At 44.3% G+C, this 21,643-nt stretch overlaps 1 protein-coding gene across 3 annotated transcripts in view; it reads right to left on the reverse strand.

Moving 5' to 3' along the window:
* smurf2 (SMAD specific E3 ubiquitin protein ligase 2) overlaps positions 1-21,643 on the reverse strand; it is a 66,061-nt gene that overhangs the window by 18,508 nt on the left and 25,910 nt on the right. For all 3 annotated transcript variants that reach the window (XM_072693485.1, XM_072693484.1, XM_072693483.1), the window contains exons 2-8: positions 17,033-17,071; positions 14,600-14,708; positions 8,071-8,204; positions 4,836-4,901; positions 2,571-2,655; positions 2,390-2,473; positions 416-618 (exon numbers count right to left, since the gene is read on the reverse strand). In XM_072693485.1, coding sequence (XP_072549586.1) covers positions 416-618; positions 2,390-2,473; positions 2,571-2,655; positions 4,836-4,901; positions 8,071-8,204; positions 14,600-14,708; positions 17,033-17,071 — 720 coding nt within the window. The remainder of the gene's footprint in view (positions 1-415; positions 619-2,389; positions 2,474-2,570; positions 2,656-4,835; positions 4,902-8,070; positions 8,205-14,599; positions 14,709-17,032; positions 17,072-21,643) is intronic.

Raw genomic sequence — 21,643 nt, forward strand, 5'->3', positions numbered from 1 at the left:
CTGCGTGCATGTGTGTGTGTGAGCTATGTCAGTGCATTCCTCTGGCAGGCTGAAGGTATGAGTCCTCTGGTGTCTGCACAGTGAACTCACCACATCCCCTGGGCATTTCAGAGGAAATAGAACAGTTACAACTGGTTTTAGTCTATTATGATAATTTTCAAGAATGCATTTGTGCTATATATATATATAAAAGCCAGACGTAGTATTATTATGGTCTATATCAGTGGTCCTGGGGACCTCTCTAGCTAATCAGCTAATTAAAAAGTCCTTTCAGGGTTAAAGGCAGTGTGTTAGAGCATGAAACCACTCAAATTTGCAGAGCAGGGAGTCCTCCAGAACCAGGGTTGGGAACCCTGTCTGAACTGAACTGTGGTGAGATGTAAAGACTCTGACCACCACTGTTGCTGTAACTTACCGTAGCCCTCGGGCAGGTCCGGTGGGGTGTGGAGATGAGTTCGGCTCATGTAGTTTCTGTGTCTCTGGGAGCGCACGCGGCGCTCCTGCACCCGCAGGTCACCCGCCTGCACACCCGCTGCGCCGTTAGGCGTCATGATGGGAGTGTTCTCATCCACCAGACAGCTGAGCGGACGACCGGGGCTGGAGTACTCAGAAGCCGGCCTAAGAAAAACATTTATTTCGTTTTTATTAGAAAGAAAGCTTATGACTACAACATTATTCAGGTAAAATACTGTGACGCACATCATCCACTATGGATGATTCCATATAATATAAAAAATATGAAATAAAAAAGGCACAAACAGCTATTTGAGCACACATAACTAGGGCATATACCGCAAAGGCTAATGTGGGGAAAACTGGAGATCCGTAATATGGACGAAAGTATTGGGACACACCTCTGAATCACTGAATTTAGGTTTTATATTTATGTCCCTTTGCCCCAGGTGTATCAAATCAAGCACCTAGCCATGCAGCCTGCTGGGTCGTTCTAAAGAGCTCACTGAATTCCAGCGTGGAGGTCATTTCTGCAACAATGTTGGTCTTTCTGTTGGTCTTCCCTTCTAGACATTCAACCATTAACTGTAAGTGGTATTATTAAAAATGAAAGTTGTTATAGCTGCAAAGGGGGGGAGGTCCAAATTAATGCCTATGGATTTATAATGGGATAAACGTCTTCATTCTTCATTAGTAGGCAGTCATGGCCTGAAGTTCATAGATGTAGCCCTGTGACTAGACACAACAGAAGTGCCCTCGATAAAGCCACCTAACCACCAACTGCTCCCCTGGTGCCGCAGCTAGGGCTGCCCACTGCTCTGGGAATGTGTGCTCACTGTCCCCCTGTGTGTGTTCACTGCACAAATGAGGTCAAATTCTTGTGTGTGCAACACATATGGTGATTAAGTGATTCCTCCCTCTCCTTAGTGATGCTCTTCACACAGCTCCTGTCCGATATAAGTGGGTACAATCTGAAGTTATGTGACTCCCTCCGACTCTGCTTTAATCTAGAGCCTCCGCTCCACTGGATTAGCTCAGAATCCCCCACTCTTCAAATTAGCATTCGTTAAAGTCCTGCATTATTAAAAGGCCAAGCATTCAAATGAAGACTGGGTCTAATCTGTGTCCAGGGGGAAAAAATATATAAACCAAGGAGGCCTAATTTGCATTTTGTGAGGCTTCCAACAGGAAGACTGGCTGAAGAATGTTTTGTAGCACTTCACAGACTTCACATGGATGGGCTGCAGGGCACTGAACCCCACCCCGAGGGCAGTCAACGTGTGTGCATGTGTGCGTAAGATGTATAGTTAGTGTCTGAAGATGTCTGCCTGCAGTGGAGGGTGAAGAGGAGTCTCCACTGGCCATTACAGACCCTTCAGTCTGCTTGGTTAACACTTGTGCACTCTCTCGATCACCCAAGTGATCATTGTGTGCGAGCGTCTCTCTGACAACATAATATTTGTGGGCTTGCTGTGACTAACTGTGACTCAGCGTGAGATTACGCTGCGAAATGCATGCCTCACAAAAGCAAACTACAAAAACAGTGCATATTTTAGACCCTAGGATTAGAATCGTAAGACCATTGTTCAGTTAACTGCTACTAATGACTTGATAAGCACTATGAAGCTAATATGCAGTTAGTGCAAGAGCTATAAAAGCAGACAGGTCTTTAGGGTTTATAAGGGCTAATGTACAGATCCTGAAAAGAGGAATTCTCTGCTAGTGAAGTAAGCCTCTTTCCAGTGTGAAGCCTTGCAGACCACCTTTTCTATCAGCATTTAAGACACTCAGACTACACAGCAGAGGTAGTAATTTACTGCTGCGGTGGGCGACGCCATCCTATAAAGCAGACCACCACTGCAAGACAAGCAGGTTGAGTCCACTGTCTCTATTAGTACAGAACAGAAACCCTGAGGTCAGATCAGCTGTCACTCACCTGGTAGGCCTCTCCCACTGCGTGCTGCGCGTGATGTGGTTCAGGTACTGGATTCGACCAGACGCGGTTCTCCTCTCCTCCCAGCTGCACACACACACACACAGTTACACTTCTTAAAAGTTCATTCAACCAATAAAAGACCAATAAAATATTTACATAGGTATCAGTCACAAAATCTCACCCATCAGGTAGGTCATTATCAAACAGACGACTGCAATCCACCACCGGCCCTCCGGTTCCAATTCGGTCTCTGGACTGCAGGCTCACTGCACAAACACACAAGACCAGATAGCAAGACATCAGGTATAAATTCATAGCACTGATCCAGAGGTTGAACCTCTTGAACTGCAAGCATATTACTCAAATATTAAAAGAAACCATCCAAAATTTCCAAAGGTCCTTAATAATGAAACGGTTAAGACATAAACTAAGCCAAATTTGGAGTGGTCTGATGTCAATCATTCTGCTGTGCTGCTGCTCTAGAGAAACGTACCGAGGGAGAAATGCGGTAAAGAGACAGAAACCGAACCTCTAAAGAGTTTAAAACCTCACTGAAAGTTCCTATGTTTATGATGTCTGAGACACTTATTCAAACAAAAAGACACTTATGTCATGTAGCCTTTATATATGGCCAAACATCTCCAAATCATCATCAGCAAAAAAACATTCATTTGCCTGTAAGGACAGACATGGCATGGGGACTTCATGTGTTCAATGTGGAATTCTGCGTATTGTACTTAAATGTTTTTTTTTTTTTTTTAAGCACAAGTATAATATATATAATAAGATGTATTATTTAGACTGAATGAGAAATCTTAGTGTAATTCACTAAGATGAGAGTTGCTACTCAATTTGCACACTGCCGTCCTGTAGCCGCTGATAAAGTATTAGAAGATGATAAACTCTAAAGTCTTTTTGGTCTAAAAATTAGCAGCTGTAAATATCATGGCTATATCCTTGACTCCCATCTGGACCACTGTGAAGAGTCTGCACGTTTCTCTCCAGTAAGAAACCCAACTTACATCAAGCCACTCTGGCTGGCTGCGTTTACATTGACAGCTTTAAAATTTGGAGCCATTCTCCTTTAACCTCTGTAACTACTATGAAACCGACCTGCAATGTATGTATTTAAAAATGCGAGGAACTGAAGAGTGTACCTACATACAGACTCCTGCAGTTAAACATGAATGAGGTGTAAACATCTTAGCAATCTCTGCCACATATCAGCTTCATGAGTTATGGGTGGCCTGTCTGGCTCGGAGAGCAGTCTTTCACAAGGGCATGTAAGGGATGCCTTTCAGTGACCATTAGCAGTGGTATGAGGTGTAAACCATCTGTGAGCTCTGACAGACTACAGAGAAAAGTCCATGAAGCCTGGGAGGCCCAGCGCATGCAGCGACGTCTGCTTCAGAGAAGAGCTTTGCTTCTGTAATTAGAGAGCGCCACCGACGCTGACATCATAGGAAGTATTTGAAGCACAAGTTGCCACACAGAAGACTGTGACTAAAGGCTTGCTCATAAAGCTGGGTGTCAAGCTCATGTCTGCACTCCGGGTCACGCCAACGGTTTATAGGGCGCAGGCTGTCTTCTCACTTGAACTGGACCAAAGACAGATTTCAAGTTGCTGTCGCTATGCGCCTCAGAGTTCATCTCGAGTTCACCTTAATATGGGCAGGGTTCTGAACACCATCAGCCCTGAAAAATGTGTGATTACAGGCACACCATTATGATGATCTTCTCCTCAGTTCAGTGGCTGCGAATGATGAGCTTATTCAGGTAGCTACGGAGTGTGAGGAAATGCATGGAATACCCAACCTAAGGCATGAGCCTTTTTCCTCCCTTTTCTCCTTTTCACCTTGAGGTGTTCATCTCATCATCCTTTGTGTAAATGCGTTGGTTTAACAGTCATTACAGAGCAGCTCCGGCGGTCCCCAGAGCTGGGCTGACTCACAGGATGAAAGGCAGATGTGGTAAGTTGAGTGGGAAGACAGGAATGCTGGGGGGAAATCAGATCGTCCGAGGAAGGAGCAGGGGTGGATCGAATACCAATCATTCATTTTTTTTTTTTCGTGTAGCCATATGAACAGATTAAGGCGGAGCCGAGAATCAAGCTGCCTTCAACTAACCATCGGATTTAACATGCTGAAACTGAAAACTGTGGGAGAGTGTCATATCCAGTGGCCATGACAGAGGTCTGGAGAGAAACTAAGGGTGTGTTAATATGTGCAGTTTGGTTCTGCACCAAAACAGAAAGTGATATGTTGTTTAGGTTGTGGTTCTCTTAGCGTTCAGACAGTGACTGTGATGTCTACCAAATTTTCAGAACCACGCTGTTCTTGTGGGTTGTATGCATCTCTTGTTATATGTTAAAGCAAGAAGGCACTGCGTCACTGTGGTTTCCCAGGTTGGTCGAAGTGAAAAGACGAAGCCCTAAGACGAAACCCACCTACTATCTGTCCCCTCACGGTGTCACTGTCATTGGGTCCCAACTTGTTGAGGTCCAGTCTCTGATCTGTGGATGAGAGAAAGAAAAACAGACTGAGAAACCGAAACCCTGGCGATTCCCCATGACCACACAGTTGCCCAACTGTTAGGCACCCCCTATATGCATGGTGCAAGCATGGTGCAAGCATGGTGCAAGTGATTATTCACAATAAGGGGTGGGAAACAGGGGCTGGAGTCCAGGACTGTTTGCTGATTTCCCTGTTCTAACAGAGTTACTAAACCTAAATCAACAGGCGAGTTCAATCAGGTAAGCAGGAAAAGCAAAAAAAGAAACCATTCAAAATCATTATGGAAGGCATCATTACAGTTCATGATATTTCTTTTTCCTCAGGTTTGCAAACAACGTGGTAGAGACAAAATGCAGCAGTCAAAAAGAAGCAATGTCACATTTTCTCCATAATGTTTAAGGCATAATGGACTAACCTCCAATCAGCTACTTCTTTAAGCAGTTTATACACTTACTATACACTGCTTGTTCTTTACAGGCTCTCTCTATAATCGATAGGTCCCTTTTAACCCTTTAGGTAGGCCCACACTTCAGATACATCTCAACATTTTCATCAATTTCAGAAGCCCTAAAACTGAACCCTGTGGGACTCAAATATCAAATATGCTAAACTAAGCATTTATCATAAGTAATTCCTAATAAGTTGATGAATTACAATTTGTAACCTAGTAATTATCTGCAGTTTAAGAGATTAAAATCCATCAATTGGTTCTAGAGACCCTAATAACGATCATAATACACCTCAAAAGGCAAAGAGTCGTCTAATTAATCATGATAACTATCATTTTAATATACCGTGACACCGCTCACTCCTAACCCTGTCTAGAAAGCTAAGACAAGTGGCACGTTCTTCACAATACGCCCACAAGAGCAGTGTGTCTCTCACTCATCCCTGCATGACGTTCCCACCATGGCCACTGACTCTCAGCCGGAGTGTGACCTACCGCCTCTGAGCCACTGCAGCAGATGGACACAGAGGCAGCGCCACCACAGACCGTTAAACGCTCCCAAGAGGTCACGCCCACTGCAGCCGTGACCGCGTGTGTGTGCGCGTGTGTGTGAGAGTGTGTGTTTGTACACACAAAGCCGGCTTTATTCATTCCCGACTTGAGAAGTAGAGATGCTAGGTCTCTCTGTCTATGTTGCACCATGGGAAGAAAGGGACAGGAATAACAAGTAGGGTTTTTTCACACACACACAGACAGACAGTCAAGTCAAGTCAGGATGTACGACTAGACTAAACAGGGATGGGTTGAGTTGACTGAACACACACACACACACACACACACACACACACACACACACACACACACTATAACCACAGAGGGACTAAACAGCTGCAAATGAAAGAAATGATAAACATGTATCAAAATGGCCACAACTAAGAACGCCCCAATTCATCCCTGATCGAGTGACATATGAGAGAGATGGGGAGAGAGAGAGGAGAGAAAGAGAGAGGCAGAAATAAAAGAATGAAAGTGAAACAAAAATGAAACAGATGGAGATTATATAAATGTGAGCGAGCAAAAATGAGAGAGAGAGAGAGAGAGAGGCAGACAAAGAGAGAGGGGCAGACAGACAGCAGGAAACGCCGGGCAGAGAGGAATCCCTTGCTCGCAGCTGTGGGAGAGGCTGGTGGTTTCCTGTACTTCTTCAGGAAATCAGCCTTGTTGGAGGGTTTCTAGGAAACTGTAGCTGTTTCAAAAGTTCCCTACTGCCACCGGCCTGAGACTGAGCACATAGTACTGAACACTTCAGCAAAATGCAGTATAAATGCTACATATTAAACACCCTAAATTCAGTGCATCTATATATTATTCATTTATTATTTATATTATTAAATATATAAATTGATATAATTTATAAAGCCTAATCATAATCTCTTCTTTCTACTAGATTTTAGAGCACTGCTGTGAGGATTTGACTGCATTCAGTGACAAGAGCATTCATGAGGTCAGGATGTTGGATGATCACCACCTCTCCTCAGCCCCAACTCTCTAACTCATCCCAAAAGTAGTGGAAGGAGCATTATCATTCCAGAGAACACAGTTCTTCTGCTCCACCGCTCAAGGCTGTGGGGCGTTTATTCCCCTCTGGCCCACGCCTGGCATTAGGCATGGTGCCAATATGTGGATATCGGTCCTGATATCAACAATCGGATAATCAGATAATTAGGCCAATCCATGGAACCGATCCTTTCACTTTAATTTGTTGGTGTGAGACTGCACTAAATGTGCAAATGCATAAATATTATCTATGTGTTAATTTGTAATATTATATAAAGTAGTGCTTAAGTCAATCCTGATGCCTTTGGACGTCTCTCCCACATGGTGAGGTACACAGTTTATTAATTCAGCAGTGGTATCGGACTGGTATCGGGTATCGATTGAAATGCGAAGTCTATGTATCGGTATCGGAACTGAAAAAGTCGGATCGGTGCATACCTACCACAGAGTCCTTTTCTATTGCCAATACTTTTCTATAGGGACTAGACAAGGTGTGTGTGTGTGCTTTTGCAGCAAGGGGTGCAACTTAAAGTAGCTAAATGCATTCATTAGAAGGGGTGTCCATAAACATTTGTACATATTATGCATATACACCGACCGGACACTATTGGCTAGACATTTCTGGCTGCTGGTCTACTCTCAGTCCAGGAGTGATGCTGATGTTTAAAAACTCCAGCAGCACTGCTGTGTCTGATCCACTCGTACCAGCGCAACACACTGGCATGGTGGTGGTGTGTTAGTGTGTCATCGTAGTGCTGAGAATGATCCAATACCCAAAATAACAGCTGCTATGTGGTGGCCCTGTGGAGTCCTGATCATTGAAAAACAGGGTAAAATAAGGTAACAAAGTCGTATATGTAGCTTCCTACCATGAATGGAATAGATCTCATAACTGTCAATAACTCTCTGCAATTTAGCTCTCTGGCCGAGTCTGCCAGAGGATGCTCCTTTTCTATTGGTCGAGTTCCCATTCGATTCATGTCCAGACTTTGAGAATGGCCCTCTGGACTAAAACACGCATATTAATCTCAGCGTGAGCTGAGAGTGCACAGGAACATCATTGAGCTGAGGTCATCTACACACAGGCATCAGCTCTCGCCTCCCAAATCCTTTTCAAATGGGGGTAATAAAACACACGCGCACACACACACACGCACACTTACAGCCAGTGTCTTTGAGGCGGTTGATGGAGTTGGAGAGGAGCCGTACGCAGCCCAGAAAGCCGGCGCCCTGCTTCTTGTGGATCTTCTTATGGTTCCAAACACTGATAGTGATGGAGTCCAACTTCCCGATGTATCTACAGAGAGAGAAGACGTGCAGCGGTAAATCAGACTATCTTGGCAATTCATTCACCAGTTCGGTAACACGGAACTGCGCACTTGGTTTGGCTTGCCTGACTCTTGAACTTTAAGGGCGGAAATTGCTTTCTATTACAACACGCTCTGCTCTTCCTGATGGTTAATAAATTTGAAACATTCTGTTCCTCAATAATAGGGTCCTTTAAAACACTTTCATGATATATAAAAACCTAAACATAAATTAATATATAAATAAATACTGAAATCAAAACTGTACAAAAAGTACAAATAATTTTTTATTAATTATTATTAATTTCACACATTCTGGTTTATCAGGTCCAAGTGTTCTAGAGCATAATTAATCATATCATATATATATACACCCCAAGCAGGTTCTGTCTGTAAAACGTTTTCACATATGAACTATGGAAAATGTCCAGATTTACCCTTTCACACATGTATCGTACAGCCAGACATACAGGAAACGTTCTACGTGATACAGGCAAGTGGCAGCGCCTGCGTTGCAGGAGTCATGCAGTGGAAATAGCAGTGTTTTGTTTACAGCACACTGAAGATTGGCTCAGCATAATAATGCCATCAACAGGTTCACTGTGAATTCACTGGGAAAGTTACATGCCCTATTCACACAGTGGCTCACTCCCTGACTTTGTACTGGGGGGGGGGCTGGCAGGATAACTGGGTACTGTCTGGCACGACTGATCTAGTCATTTGCATTCACACATACAGCTTTTCCAGATTGGGAAAAAGTTATATGTCTGAAAGGGGCTTACTTAACCATGTAGTTGTGCAGTGTTCATGTAATAGGGACATCTACCCTATATGTCCTATATGTAGCATTTAGCTACTTCAAGTTGCACCTATTGCTGAGATACATGTGCAAATGCACACACATACAGCTCGTCTGGTCCTTCATAAACTTATTGGTACAATGCCTAATGCCTAGAGGGGTATTAACCCCCCCACCCCAGCACTGAGCTGTGGAGCAGTGGGACGGTGTTCTCTGAAATGATTGATGGTGCTCCAATCAATCAAAGAGCAAAGTGATCTGGGATGCACATCCCTAAATTGGTGAATGCCACAACGCTGAATTTGAACAATGCCGTCCGGCACCATGTGTCAAAATAAAGGCAGGACAATGTAGGCCTTGAAGCTCAAAAGCTCTGGCCAGAGAGTTCTTCTAGCATGTCTGAAATGTCATAGGTTCTTAAGATTCTGCCAAAGTGAAAGAATGCTCTGTTCAAGAAAGAAGAGGTAAGGAGAGAGGAGGGGGAGAAAAGGGAGGAGGGGGAGGTGTCAGATGAAAGCAGTCAGGAGAGCAGAGACTAAACTAACAGGAGATGGATAGCACTTCTAGATGTTCAGACGAAGCCGGGCAGGTCAGAGGGGGGGTGAAGAAAACCCAAACAACGGAAAAAAAAAAAAAAAAAAAAAAGCTGCTTCTCTGGAGTTGGCTAACATTTATCAAATTTCCAGCGCCAGAGAATTTAATAAAGTCCTGAGCACAGAAACCCCTCCGATCCAAATTATGTGGAACTCTTGTGCGTGCCAAACTATGCTTATTTCCAGACAATACAAGTACTTAGAAAGGAGCTTCGAGGAGACTTCAGGCCAAAATCTGACGTGAAGTGTTAAAAACAGGACTGATAAGCTGTCTGAGCAGTCGATTTACTGCTCATGAGAACCAGCTTGCGAGCCATTTTTTTTCCACATAAATCTAAAGCAGGTCATGTTTCTCAACACACAAGAACATCCTAATGTTAGCAGATGGTCTTAGCTCTGACCGAAATAACCGACAAGCTATGCAGACGCATCCGAACGCTCTGAAGTACATGCCAGCGATCGCACGCAGGTGGTTACAGTAAAGAAAATGCTCAGAGCTCCTCAGACGCTGATCTGAGATCGGCTGTAATAAGCAGGTGCTAATCAAGTGCTGAGCACTTGCGGCTGTACTGGGGCCAGCGGTTACGGCTTGGCCGTGCTTGGCACGACCCACATGGCTCTCCCTGAGCCAACGTTCCTCAATGAAAGGGCCAGCTGCACCCGGGGAACACAGTCCACCTGTTGCCCCCGGCTACGGAGTGGGAGAGAGAGAGAGAGAGAGAGAGAGAGAGAGAGAGAGGAAGGGAGGGAGGGCAGGCACTGGCATTAAAGCAACAGCTAGGCTTGGCTTAGTATTAGCGCCTTAGTATAATCATCAGCTAGGTCCGAACCCTGGCGATGCCACAGCCATCCGTGGCAGGGAGTTCCAACGAGAGGCCATAAGTGGCCCTGCTCTCTGTGGGTAGGTAGGATGGCCTTCCCTCTCCTCTCATCACTTAGTATGGTGCAGGTACATTGGCCTTGTAGCTCTGGTGAAACAGTCCTGCCTGAGCAACTAATGCCAACTATATGCTAAAAGACTTTGGAAAGACTAAAGTCTGACCCTCTCTCACATCTAAAGACAATCTGCATTTACTCACAGGGTCTCGCAGGGTCTCTATTTGCTACTAGATTCATTTCGAGATTATTTCCCATCATGCTCCTGGTGGAAAAGTACAAGAAGAGAAACTGTGGAACAATAGAGCAGAAGCAGAAGCAGCTTTTGGCCACAGCTGGCCTTGCGTGTGTACAGTAGGTTGTTCAGGACCATCCCCCCACCTCCACCTCCACCTCCTCACAGTTTCACAACTTGGTCAGATTAATGGTGGTGGCTCGGTTCGTTTGCTGTGTGAACACTTCTTTAAATGGTTTGGACCTTCTAACCAGTTACAGGAAGTGTCAAGGATAGGGAAATACGTCATGTCGTCATCACCTACATGGGCTGTACGTATGTATTTCATGCAAAGTCCATTAGTGCACTCCCGAAACTAACCAGATCACATGCACACAACGTAGCAAAAACATCAACCTTGGTTCAGACCTTGGTTTGGACTTTCTAGTGTTAAAAAAAGGCCCTAAATCTTCTACTCACACACTGTACACAGGTGTCTACAGGCATGAGAGATGAGGTGGTTAAAGCTGTAAGCAAGCAAGCACAATGAAGTGCTACATTTCTCCACTGCCTCCCCTGCTGTGATGATGTGTCAGACATGTTTTCCACCCGCTGCCGTCTGGTCTGACTGTTAACTATAGAAACGGACAAAGGCAGATCATTCTGCCAAAAACAGCAGCAGCATCATCATCATCTCGAAGCCCTACTTTCTTCTTGTCCCTACTTTCGTCCACACTTTGGTCCAGTCAAACTCGTCTTGGCTGACGGAGCACATTTGCGGGAAGGGAAAACTGTAAAATTGATTTTATAGCAAACTGCTCCTTTAATGCCAATGTCAGTCCCCTCTCTCGCATGGTCCCCCACCCCCCCTCGGCCGATTGCAGGGAAGAAAAAGAAGAAGAAGAAAAAAAAAAGCGTCTGGTCGCCATGGCAATCAAACAAACTGAGACACGTGCTTCCTCTCAGCGTCGCCCCATGTGAGGGGAGCGCAGATACTGGAAAAACTCTCTCCCCTGCTCTTTCTCAGACTCCCATTCTAACCCATAGAGGAGTGCACAGACACACACACTCTCTCTCTCTCTTATTTGGCCTCTATTTTTTTGGGCTTTGCGAAAAGTGACATTGAGAAGCTCGCATGAGGGAAAGTTGCTATTTTTACTGAAAACTTTAGCTCTGTGTCAACACACACTGAGAGGTGTGTGCTAGATGAGACTATGCTATAGAGAGGCTGATAACTGCAAAGCTCCTTTAAAGACCCCTGCAGACATGGTCAGATACAGAGCGCTAGGAGGCCTGTTTACAAATGATTGCTTCGTCTATGGGAGCCTCTCCTGTCCTGAATCTTTATGTAGGCTAAAGATGTATTGACCAAATCTGATGGGTTAAAAAAAGGGAATGATCGAGAATTCGACAGATTTGTCCAAATGTCTGCATAATTCAGTGGTTGAGGTGGAAACAGAGGCATTTGGAGTGGTTTGGTGTGGAATGGTCCTTTCTAGGGAACGCTGCCGACTCTTCCTCGAATTCTTTACAGCGATGGGAAACCTAATAAGTTTCGGGAAACTGTGTGTGTGTATGATTCTGGAGAATGACTGATGATATTTAAACTTAACAGTAAAGCAAACACAACCTTCCCTTCAGTGCAGCTTCATAAGCCCCACCCCCCAAATTCATGCATTTGCCAACTGATGCTACTACTGAAACAAGTTGCGAATATCCATCACAAACATTCTCAAACGGGACAAAACGATACTGAGCTATTTCTAAACCAATGTTATCAACCTATTCAGCAGGACTAGAGCACTATCCTCATCCTTTTTTATGCCTTTCAATGTTTGTAGGGCTCGGCACTGTCCAAACGCCTCACCCATGGATGCAAAAGGAACAGAGCATGCAAAAAGAACAGCGATCAAGTGAACAGGGAGGAAACGTGCATTGGATTTTACCAAAAGTGTGCCAGACTGAAATTGCATACAGTGCCTTTAATGCTTGGCTGATACCTGATACCTGCTCTTTGTGTTTGTATAAATAATACAGGCACACAATATAGGCAAGATGTGCAGCTAATTAATACAAAAGTTAAAAAAAAGCCAATTTCTTCATAGTAAACAGTTTATATATTGTGTCATTCTGGACTGATTTATTTAGTTTATTTAGTAACTTTTTTTAATTGGCTATTTTACAGTGCATTTAATATCTGCCTATTTCCAGTCTGATCGACCTCCCTGATCATTCAGCTTCCAGTTACATTAAAATGCTGCAATGACATCACTTCAGGTTTGAGGTGCGTGTCCGACAACTGCTGGTTTTTTTGCTGTCTACTGATGTGAGACGACTATTTTATAAGTTTCGCAATTAATTGATGTGCCATTTTAAGCGGCAGGAGTGCATTGCCCCACATGGATGTAATAGAACAGCATGACAACACTGGTTTGGTTTAGGCGGCATGTGCAAAAGTGTGTCGTTAGAGCATCAGAACGACAATTTCATTTTAAAGGTCCACTGTCTAATAGTTCCGCACTGGAGACCATAAACTGTTAAATTCTGAGAGCGTTCCTTGACTAGGCAGCCTGTGAATAACGTCCGTTAATGGTGACCAGAACATGCCAGAGTGCCCTGTAAGGTGCTCTGCTAGAACAGCAGTAAAAACCAAAAAAATCGGAACTGTATCCAGCCAAAAATGGCAATATCCATCCATTAACATATTCCTGGATGCTGATCCACTAAAGCAAAAAGGGACATCCCTACCACTTTAGTTGTACAGTAGTTTTAAGATAAAGTCAGATAGTGTCTCAGACATGATGCTAACTGGTACAAGCTTTCATCACTTCCTGTTTAATTTGAGTTCCATAATGCAATCAACCGATGATACTCTAATTAGCCAATTCTGAGAGCCGTTCAGATCATATCCGCAACATGTAGACCACATTCAACCATGGCCAAAAGTACAGCAGCAACTGAAAAACGGAAAGCTAAAGGAATCCCGTCCAAAAAAATGTTGTTTCCTGCGCTACACTAAGCAGCCCACAGTGTTCTGCAGTCCTCAGAGTTTCACATTTTTTAAGTATTTGGTAAGTTTGCCTGGAAAGGTTAACGTAGCGTCCTGCACAGTCCTTAATTGGTATTGGCGACTGACCCATTGCACAGAAAGATGATTGGCGATTGGTATCAGCCCTAAAAACACTGATTGGTCAGATTCTAATTTACAGCAACAAGAATATTGTGCAATTGTTTTTTAATTTTATTTTATTTTTAAATCAATTATTCCTTTAGTGTAGGAACTGAGCTTTATTAAAATAAACATGTTGTTTATCGACATGAGGCATTAGACTCTTCAGACATCAAATCCCCACCAATGGTAACTCAGCAAATTTCTCTACAAGAGACGGTCCCATCCAACATAGACAGGTAGACAGGTAAGCACTGGTGATGGGAGCTGCTCTGAAAAAGCTTAAAATAAAAAAAAAATGGTTTGTGAAGAACGGCGCAACGGAAATCAGCCAGTGAGACGTGGCCTGACTGAAAATGTGAGAAAGGGGAAAACCCAGAAAGACGTCCACAGGACAAGCGAAAATGCCATTCCGAGACAGTTTGAAGAATATCAAGTGAACGAGCGCTGTGCCTGATCAAATAATTAACCTCCCTCAGCCTCCTCACGGATGACACTGTGCCCTCATTAGTCCCTCTCAGGGTTCCAGCGAAGGTGAGTAAGCAACAGTGAATGAGGGTGTGTGTGGGATGGCAAGACAGGGTGTGCTGAGATACGTGTGTATGAGTAATATTTGCACTGTATGAGAGATGATGTGTGTGAAAGTAAGAAAGCAGAAAGGAGGAAAAGTGGAGAAGGTGGGTGCAAATGAGATTCAGTGCAAATGATACACCGGTGTGTGCCGGAGTACTTACAGGTCGTAGTGTTGGTTCCATTTGGGGTCAAGAGTGTTTCTGACTGTGTCTGTGGAGTGGCACTGCCCGGAACCATCCACTACCACCTTAGCAAAGGGGTCAGGCAGGCCTAGAATGGGGATTAGAATATAGAATTATAAATATACAAACAGACACACACTTACACACACACACACACACACACACAAAACTGACTAAGGGTGGGCAATATGGAAGCATGCTTTGCACAAGACAATATGGGCTGATTTCTTGGACCTAGATATGGCTTAATCCTACAATCAAAAGGTTTACAAATGCAAACCACCACTGAGATTACGATGTAGTCCCAGACTATGCTTAATCTGTGTCCACAAATGTATCAATCTATGTAATTATTCGAAGGCTTGCGAACAAGACGGTGAAACTGACAAAACGCACCAGGTTATTAATATTAATAGATTTATGAGCAGTGAAACAGAGCAGAGTTCAGGAACCACACTCCTGTCTCACTCGTTCCAAGGAGAAGGTTATATTATATTATAAATTAGTATAGTGTAAAACACTGCCCATCATTTTGTGCTATAGTGGCTCCGTAGTAGCACTCGGTGCTTGGACCCCTAAGATTGCAGTTTGCATTGATTGTTGCAATGTAATAGAAGACGAATGCTCAGCTCTTATAGCAGTTACAGAACAATCTGTGCTCAACATGTTCTGCATCAATTGCAGGTTTGGTCTGGGTAGCTAACTGTCATCAAAACTCTTTTGTACATTTCTGTAACAAGTTCTGATTGGCCCATTAAAAATTACTCACTGTATCAGAGGAATAATGACATATTTGGGCTGATTTTTAAACCAAAGCACAATTCAAAGCCAGGTGACGAGTTAGCGTGTATGAATTTTTGAGGTAGCACAAAGATATTGGAATCTGTATGGAAAGATAATTTACCTTTTTTAGGGGGCGGCGCGATACCACCTTTTCACTGTTTCATGTCTGATACGGATACTGTGTCTTTGAGTATCTGCCACTACGGATAGCAATCCCATACCACCTTTGTCCCCTCTCTTACCCCCCAAGCCAACTTCGTGTGATTTTTTTTTAAATTTACGTTATTTTCCCTAAAAAAATCAAAGACTTCCTAAGAGACAGTCACACATGCCTTGTTATTTTCAGGAGATTCTTGGCTACTTAAAGAGATCTGAATCGGAGATGTCCACGATAACAGAATTTAGACCATGTTTTGATTAGAAACATACTTTACGTCTGCAACTGGAGTTATGTATAAATGTATAAAGATATGCATAAAAACATGGTAAGACAGGGGAAGTACTGCTGCTTGTTATACTCAGTGTATCTGTCTGTAAGTTACACTGATCGTGTGTTATGGAGCCTAGAATAACGGCATGTGGGCTTGAACCGGGCATTCATGTAATCATTCCGGGTAACTGATCGGATTTTACTTCTGATTTTGGCCAGTGACGGGCCGACAACAATACTTATCGGGTATCGGGCTGGCAATCAGTGAAGAAACATTATTAACATCCTATCAGCTAACTGCGTTTTGCACTTTATACAGGAGGACTGTACTCACTGTCTTTGTAGGCTGTCTATGATTGGTCTAAATCAGACCCACTTACTGATATCCATATATACTCAGAAAAGTGTAGGCAATATACTGCGATAACAACAACAGCAGCATGTCATATTGCCCACACCTGACGCACACGCAAACACACACACACACACACACACTTTCTCAAAAAAAGCTGCAGACAGTGCTATTATAAGACAGGTAAGCAGTAACTGGAAAATAAATGACTGACCTTAACAACCTATTACTGTGACATCCACAACCCAAACAACTCCAAACACACACAAAACCACAGATCAGACAGACATGCAGACAGACACACACACACATACACACACAGTCACTCTCTTTAATTTCCCTCTAGGCCGGCCAGTGTTTTTTACGGGTGCGCTGCTAGGCTTTTGCAGCTGTGCAGAATGTACAGACATGCAATCTGACGATTACTGCTTTTCTTCTCTTCCATTCGCTCTTCCTAGCTTTTCTCCCCAATCTTCTCTCCCGGGTTATCTGATCACCCTTGTCGTCAGCATCAGACGTGCACTGTGCTGTGTGCTGGAGTGAGAGAGTGAGCGAGCGAGCGGGAGAGAGACTAGAAAGAGAGACTAGACAGAGACAGATTATAGTTGTGTGTGAGTGTGTGTGTGTGTGTGTGTGTACGCCTTGTAGTCAGGGGCACTTTATCTCCTCAAACTGACCCACATTTCTGGCGTCTCGGGGGGTGGGGGGGGAACGTATCTCACTTGGAGCACTTCAAACAGACGGGACGGCTAAAACACTGAGGCTGATTTACATAGAGCTACGGAAATGGAGCACACACACTCTCTCTCTCACTCTTTTTGCCGCTCTCGCTCTCTGGGTTACTTACGAAAGAAGTCTTTCTTCGCCAGATTCTTCGCACACAGCACTGCAAGGGAAACAGAAAGAGAGAGAGAGAAAAAAAAGGAGGTTTAATTTCATTGGCTGGCTGAGGGACATCAGAGCAGGCTTTTAAAAGACAGTACATGCTAAAGCGGCAGATCACAACAAAGAGACGTGATTAATAAGTGCTTGAAATAAAGCCCATGGCAGAGGCCGTGCTTGGTCCGCGATGGTCGCGGTCCCTCTTAAATACGGCTACGGCGATTAAGGCAAAGCTGGAGAGGGACAGGTTTCTAATCTGGCCGTCAGCGGGCTGTATTTTTAGGATCGCAGCGGCGAAATGGGTCAGGAGATGCTGAGATTCGTGCCCAGACTCTTACTGAGCTCGACGTGCTCGGATCAAGCAGACGAGCTTTAAAAAATGCATCGTGAGCTGCCGAGAGCGCTGGCGGATCTGCAGCCCGCAGCTGGCCTACATTCGCCTCCGCCGGTCCGCCAGGGCTTTAACTGCTCCGCTCCTAAAGGACCCTGAAAACTTTAGAAGTCAAATGCTTGCAGTTTTGGTGGCTCACGAGGCTACGATAACCATGCTAAGCTTGAGCTGAACCAAAAGGCACCGGCAATATTCTCCTCTTAATAATGTGTTCAGTAAGATGCTTATTCCTTTAAGCCAGGTGAGCCTTCAACTCCTGACCTGATCCAGTTTCCAGTCCTGGGTTGTGTGTTCACTGGCAAATACGGCACATTTTATGTTTCTGCGAATGTCTTAGCGATAACTCCTCTCAGAAATACGGTTCAAACACTTCCTGAATCTGTAGAGCCCACGCTTTTGATTGGTCATTTCCAGATTGTACGTTACTCACATCTGGAGCTATGAGGCTATGAAGAATGGCAGAGACACTCGGCCTCTCATCTGTAACTGGGGATATTGTGCGTATGTCTATGGGTTTGTGTAAAACTGACCAATGGACATTCAGAAACTCTGTTTATTTACCACTTCATTCATATATTCCACTACATTTGTAAACCTAAGACACTGGTAACTCCATCTTAAGCACCAAAACAATGCGTCCACAAGAGACATGAAGACTGACTTCAATTATTCAGGTTTAGGGTCAGATTATCTCTTTACACAGTGCCCTAGGTCACATGGGGTCTCATTATAGAGACTGAGAGCTGAGTCTATTAGATAGAAAATATGTGGGTTTCATATCATATTTAAGTGCCTTTAAAGAGGATTTTAAGAAGATATGCAATAATAATAATAATAATAATAATAATAATAATAAAAAAGACTCCAGAGCTTTAACTGAAGTGCTGGCGGTAGCTGATTGGTTAACAAGATCCTGGATTGAAAAATGAATTCAAGGTCCAGAGTTGAAAACCTCTGTAATATAACTAATTAGTCTTTAAACCTTCAATCAATGAATGTTTTATTTACTTATAAACCAAACGCACTGGACCGGTGAACGTTCTAGGTGACGTGTCCCCTATGGTAATACCACATTAACGCACATTTATTGTACTGAGCAAAGAGAAGATTTGCTGTTAAGCTGCACTGGCTGAGCGCACTCAGGGGAGAGGGCCACAGCGGCAGGCAGGTTGTTTCATGTCTGTACAAAAAAAGCTGACTATGTTCTGGTGCAAGTTTTCTCAAGGTTTCAGATATCTGACACAATGGTGTCTCAACAAAAACACGCTCATGTCAAAGGCACCAGGGCAGGGCCTGCAGTTCAACAATACGATCCTGACCAATCACTCAATGGTTAACAGCATGCTGAGAGAATACTAACCAATCATAGATGGTTCAAGGATTGGTAAAGCCTGTGCAGTTATACACTAACTAATCAGTTGGGCTAGTATAATACAGGTTAGATTTTGGCCATATAAAAGTACATTTCTAAAACAATACACTATTGATAAATGTGAGCAGATAATGATATATCAAAGTATTCCGATCTTGTGATTGGCAACATTGACACCCTTCCAGGTGAAAAAATCATGGCTTATTGCTTTAATTAATTGTGAGATTGATTTGAAGCCATAATCACTCATATCGCCTCGCTTACATATTGAATCGTAACCCATGTGCTGTTCCGTATCGCCAGGTTCTGCCGACTTTCCCCCTATACTGCCCAGAGCTACGTACTTGCCAGGCTGACATAATCAGAATGAACGAACAGCTCACTTGAGAGAAAGACCTCTGTCCAGTATCACTGCATCTGGGAGCACTTTAACGCACTTGTGTAAGAGGCTTAGAGGCTGCTCTCTCCAAGACTACTTTACTATGTCTGTGTGGCGGATATAAGGAGAGGAGGTCGAGGGCTCTTCATGGAAGTACCCTTAATGAACCTGCTACTCTCATTAGGGAGCCATAGAGGACTCGTGGTGACCATATGGAGGCTTCAGAAAGCAAGCACCTTATACACACACACACACACACACACACACACACACACACACAGGAGCGTTCGACAAGCACTTCGGGGAGACAGTCGGGCGAGAAGAAAAGAGAGGGGCGAAGAACAAAAGACGCACAACTGACAGCTGTCTGGCTGCCGGGATGGAAGGATGCATGAAAAGAATGCAAGCGGAGGGGAAAAAAGGGGAACGCCAAAGGGGTGACGAGAGGAGCGAGGAGAAACGGTGCTTGTCAGGAGGGCTGCATTTGAGGTATTCAACCTAAACAAACAGAGCAGCCTGCTGGCTCTAAGAAATCAGAGACAGTAAAGAATAACAGACTGGAATGTGCGCTAGAGAGAGAGAGTGAGAGTGACTGAGAATGTGTGTGTGTGTGTGTGTGTGTGTGTGTGTGTGTGTGTGTGTGTGTGTGTGTGTGTGTAGGGGTACGGGCTTGCAGGTGAGTCGCAGACTTTACTTAGCTAACCCAAACATACAGAGGTAAGCCCATATGGAGAAACTCTATACTCCCTTATTGAATCCGTCTGCTGCACACTGAGTGCTACACTGTACATAGACCAAATAAAATGATCACATGCTCTGAAAATCTACTATTACTCTTATTAATAATGATAATAATAATAATAAGTGTAAAAGTGTCCGTTTTGGGTGTTTTATTTGGCTTGGCCCCTTTCCCAGTCATTCTTTATTGTGTTGCTCACCAGCATAGTCCTACACATACAGAACGTCATGGTGTTCAGGTGGTAAAAAGAGCTGCTGGTGTTTTGGCTAAAGCCACAGTAGGGATTTGCAGTTCGCGTCACCCCGCGAAACGCCTGTGACCACGGCTGGGCCGGAATTACTTCATTTTGGAGCAGGCAGCAAGCTGGCTAACTCGCCTACAAGTACAAATACAAAAGTGAACACAGTAAAACCTGATCAACACCTCCACTCTGCAAGCACAGAGCTGTGCATTTCAGCAGAGAAACAGTAGCTTGGTTTGCCAAGGTGCTAATACAGCATTCAGCAAACTGCCTCTCCCACTGTGAGCAGTAAAACACAGAAGTCAGTCTGGTGCAGTCTCTGTAATGTATTTATTTATAGCGGATGGGGAAGAAACGCTCGTGTGTTGTGCTCAGACATTGCTAAATGTAGATTTTCCTCCATTGCTTCAGCGCTGCTATATAAAGGGCTCCTCTTCTAGAGGTCAGCACAGCCCAGCCAGTAGTAGAATTCATGATATGGTAAAATCCACATCATGTATATGAACAATTTACCGGAATACCTCCCACAGTAACTCACGCAGTAACTCAAAATGTGAATGAATGCACTGAGCAACTCAATGGAAACAATAGGCCCCGCCGTGTACCACACACAGACCTCCGAACATCCACAAGCAGCCTGCACCCACATGCCTAAGGAGAGCCGCAAAACAGCCTTGTTCAGATTCATTCGGTGCACTAGCATGATCTAGCCGATTCCCCCACCTACACGTGCACACACCCCAGGTTTTCCTGAGGTTTTCCAGTTGGTGCAGTACAGAGCAACGTGAGGCAGAGGCATTCATACATGGTGTGGGGAAAGCATATCAGGATTCTCTGGAGGAAGAGAGGAAGAGAGAGAGGAAAGGCGCAGGAGGGAGGGGGGTTGGGTGGAGGGGGGGGTGTATGTATGTATGAAGGAGTGTACATGCTCGCTTCACGGGCTAGGAAGAATTTCTCTCCATAAACATCCCTGGGAATGTGCAACGTTCCACTGAAACCCACCTCATCACTCAAACATCTGGAATGCATCTCTCTCTCCAAATGCCAGTCACGCCACACACGCATACGCACAGCCCCTGAGCGAGTCTTCAGCACCTTACTCTTACTTCACCCTGCGCTTCCATTAATTATTCACAGGCTGTGTGCGTGTGTTGGGGGAGTACAGGTGAGCAGGCCTTTGGCGTTCCATCTTTAACCCCATGCTCTGCTCAAGGGAAGAGAACAGGGGCTGGGGGTGTTGGGGTGTTGTTGAAATAAACTGGGTCACTGAAGATAGAATCAACGTGCCGACGTGCCAGAGCCTTTAAAGCTGCACTTCCAGCCTGACTCAAGTCAGGTCTCGCTGTTTAACATGGAACTGGGGAAGACTGGGGGAAACACTATTTTCACTACAATACAGAGGAACTGGGGCTGGAAATAACTGGCGAGCGTTATGTTCGAGTGATGGCGGAGAG

This window comes from Salminus brasiliensis, chromosome 12 (genome assembly GCF_030463535.1).
Source record: "Salminus brasiliensis chromosome 12, fSalBra1.hap2, whole genome shotgun sequence".
Lineage (NCBI taxonomy): Eukaryota > Metazoa > Chordata > Actinopteri > Characiformes > Bryconidae > Salminus > Salminus brasiliensis.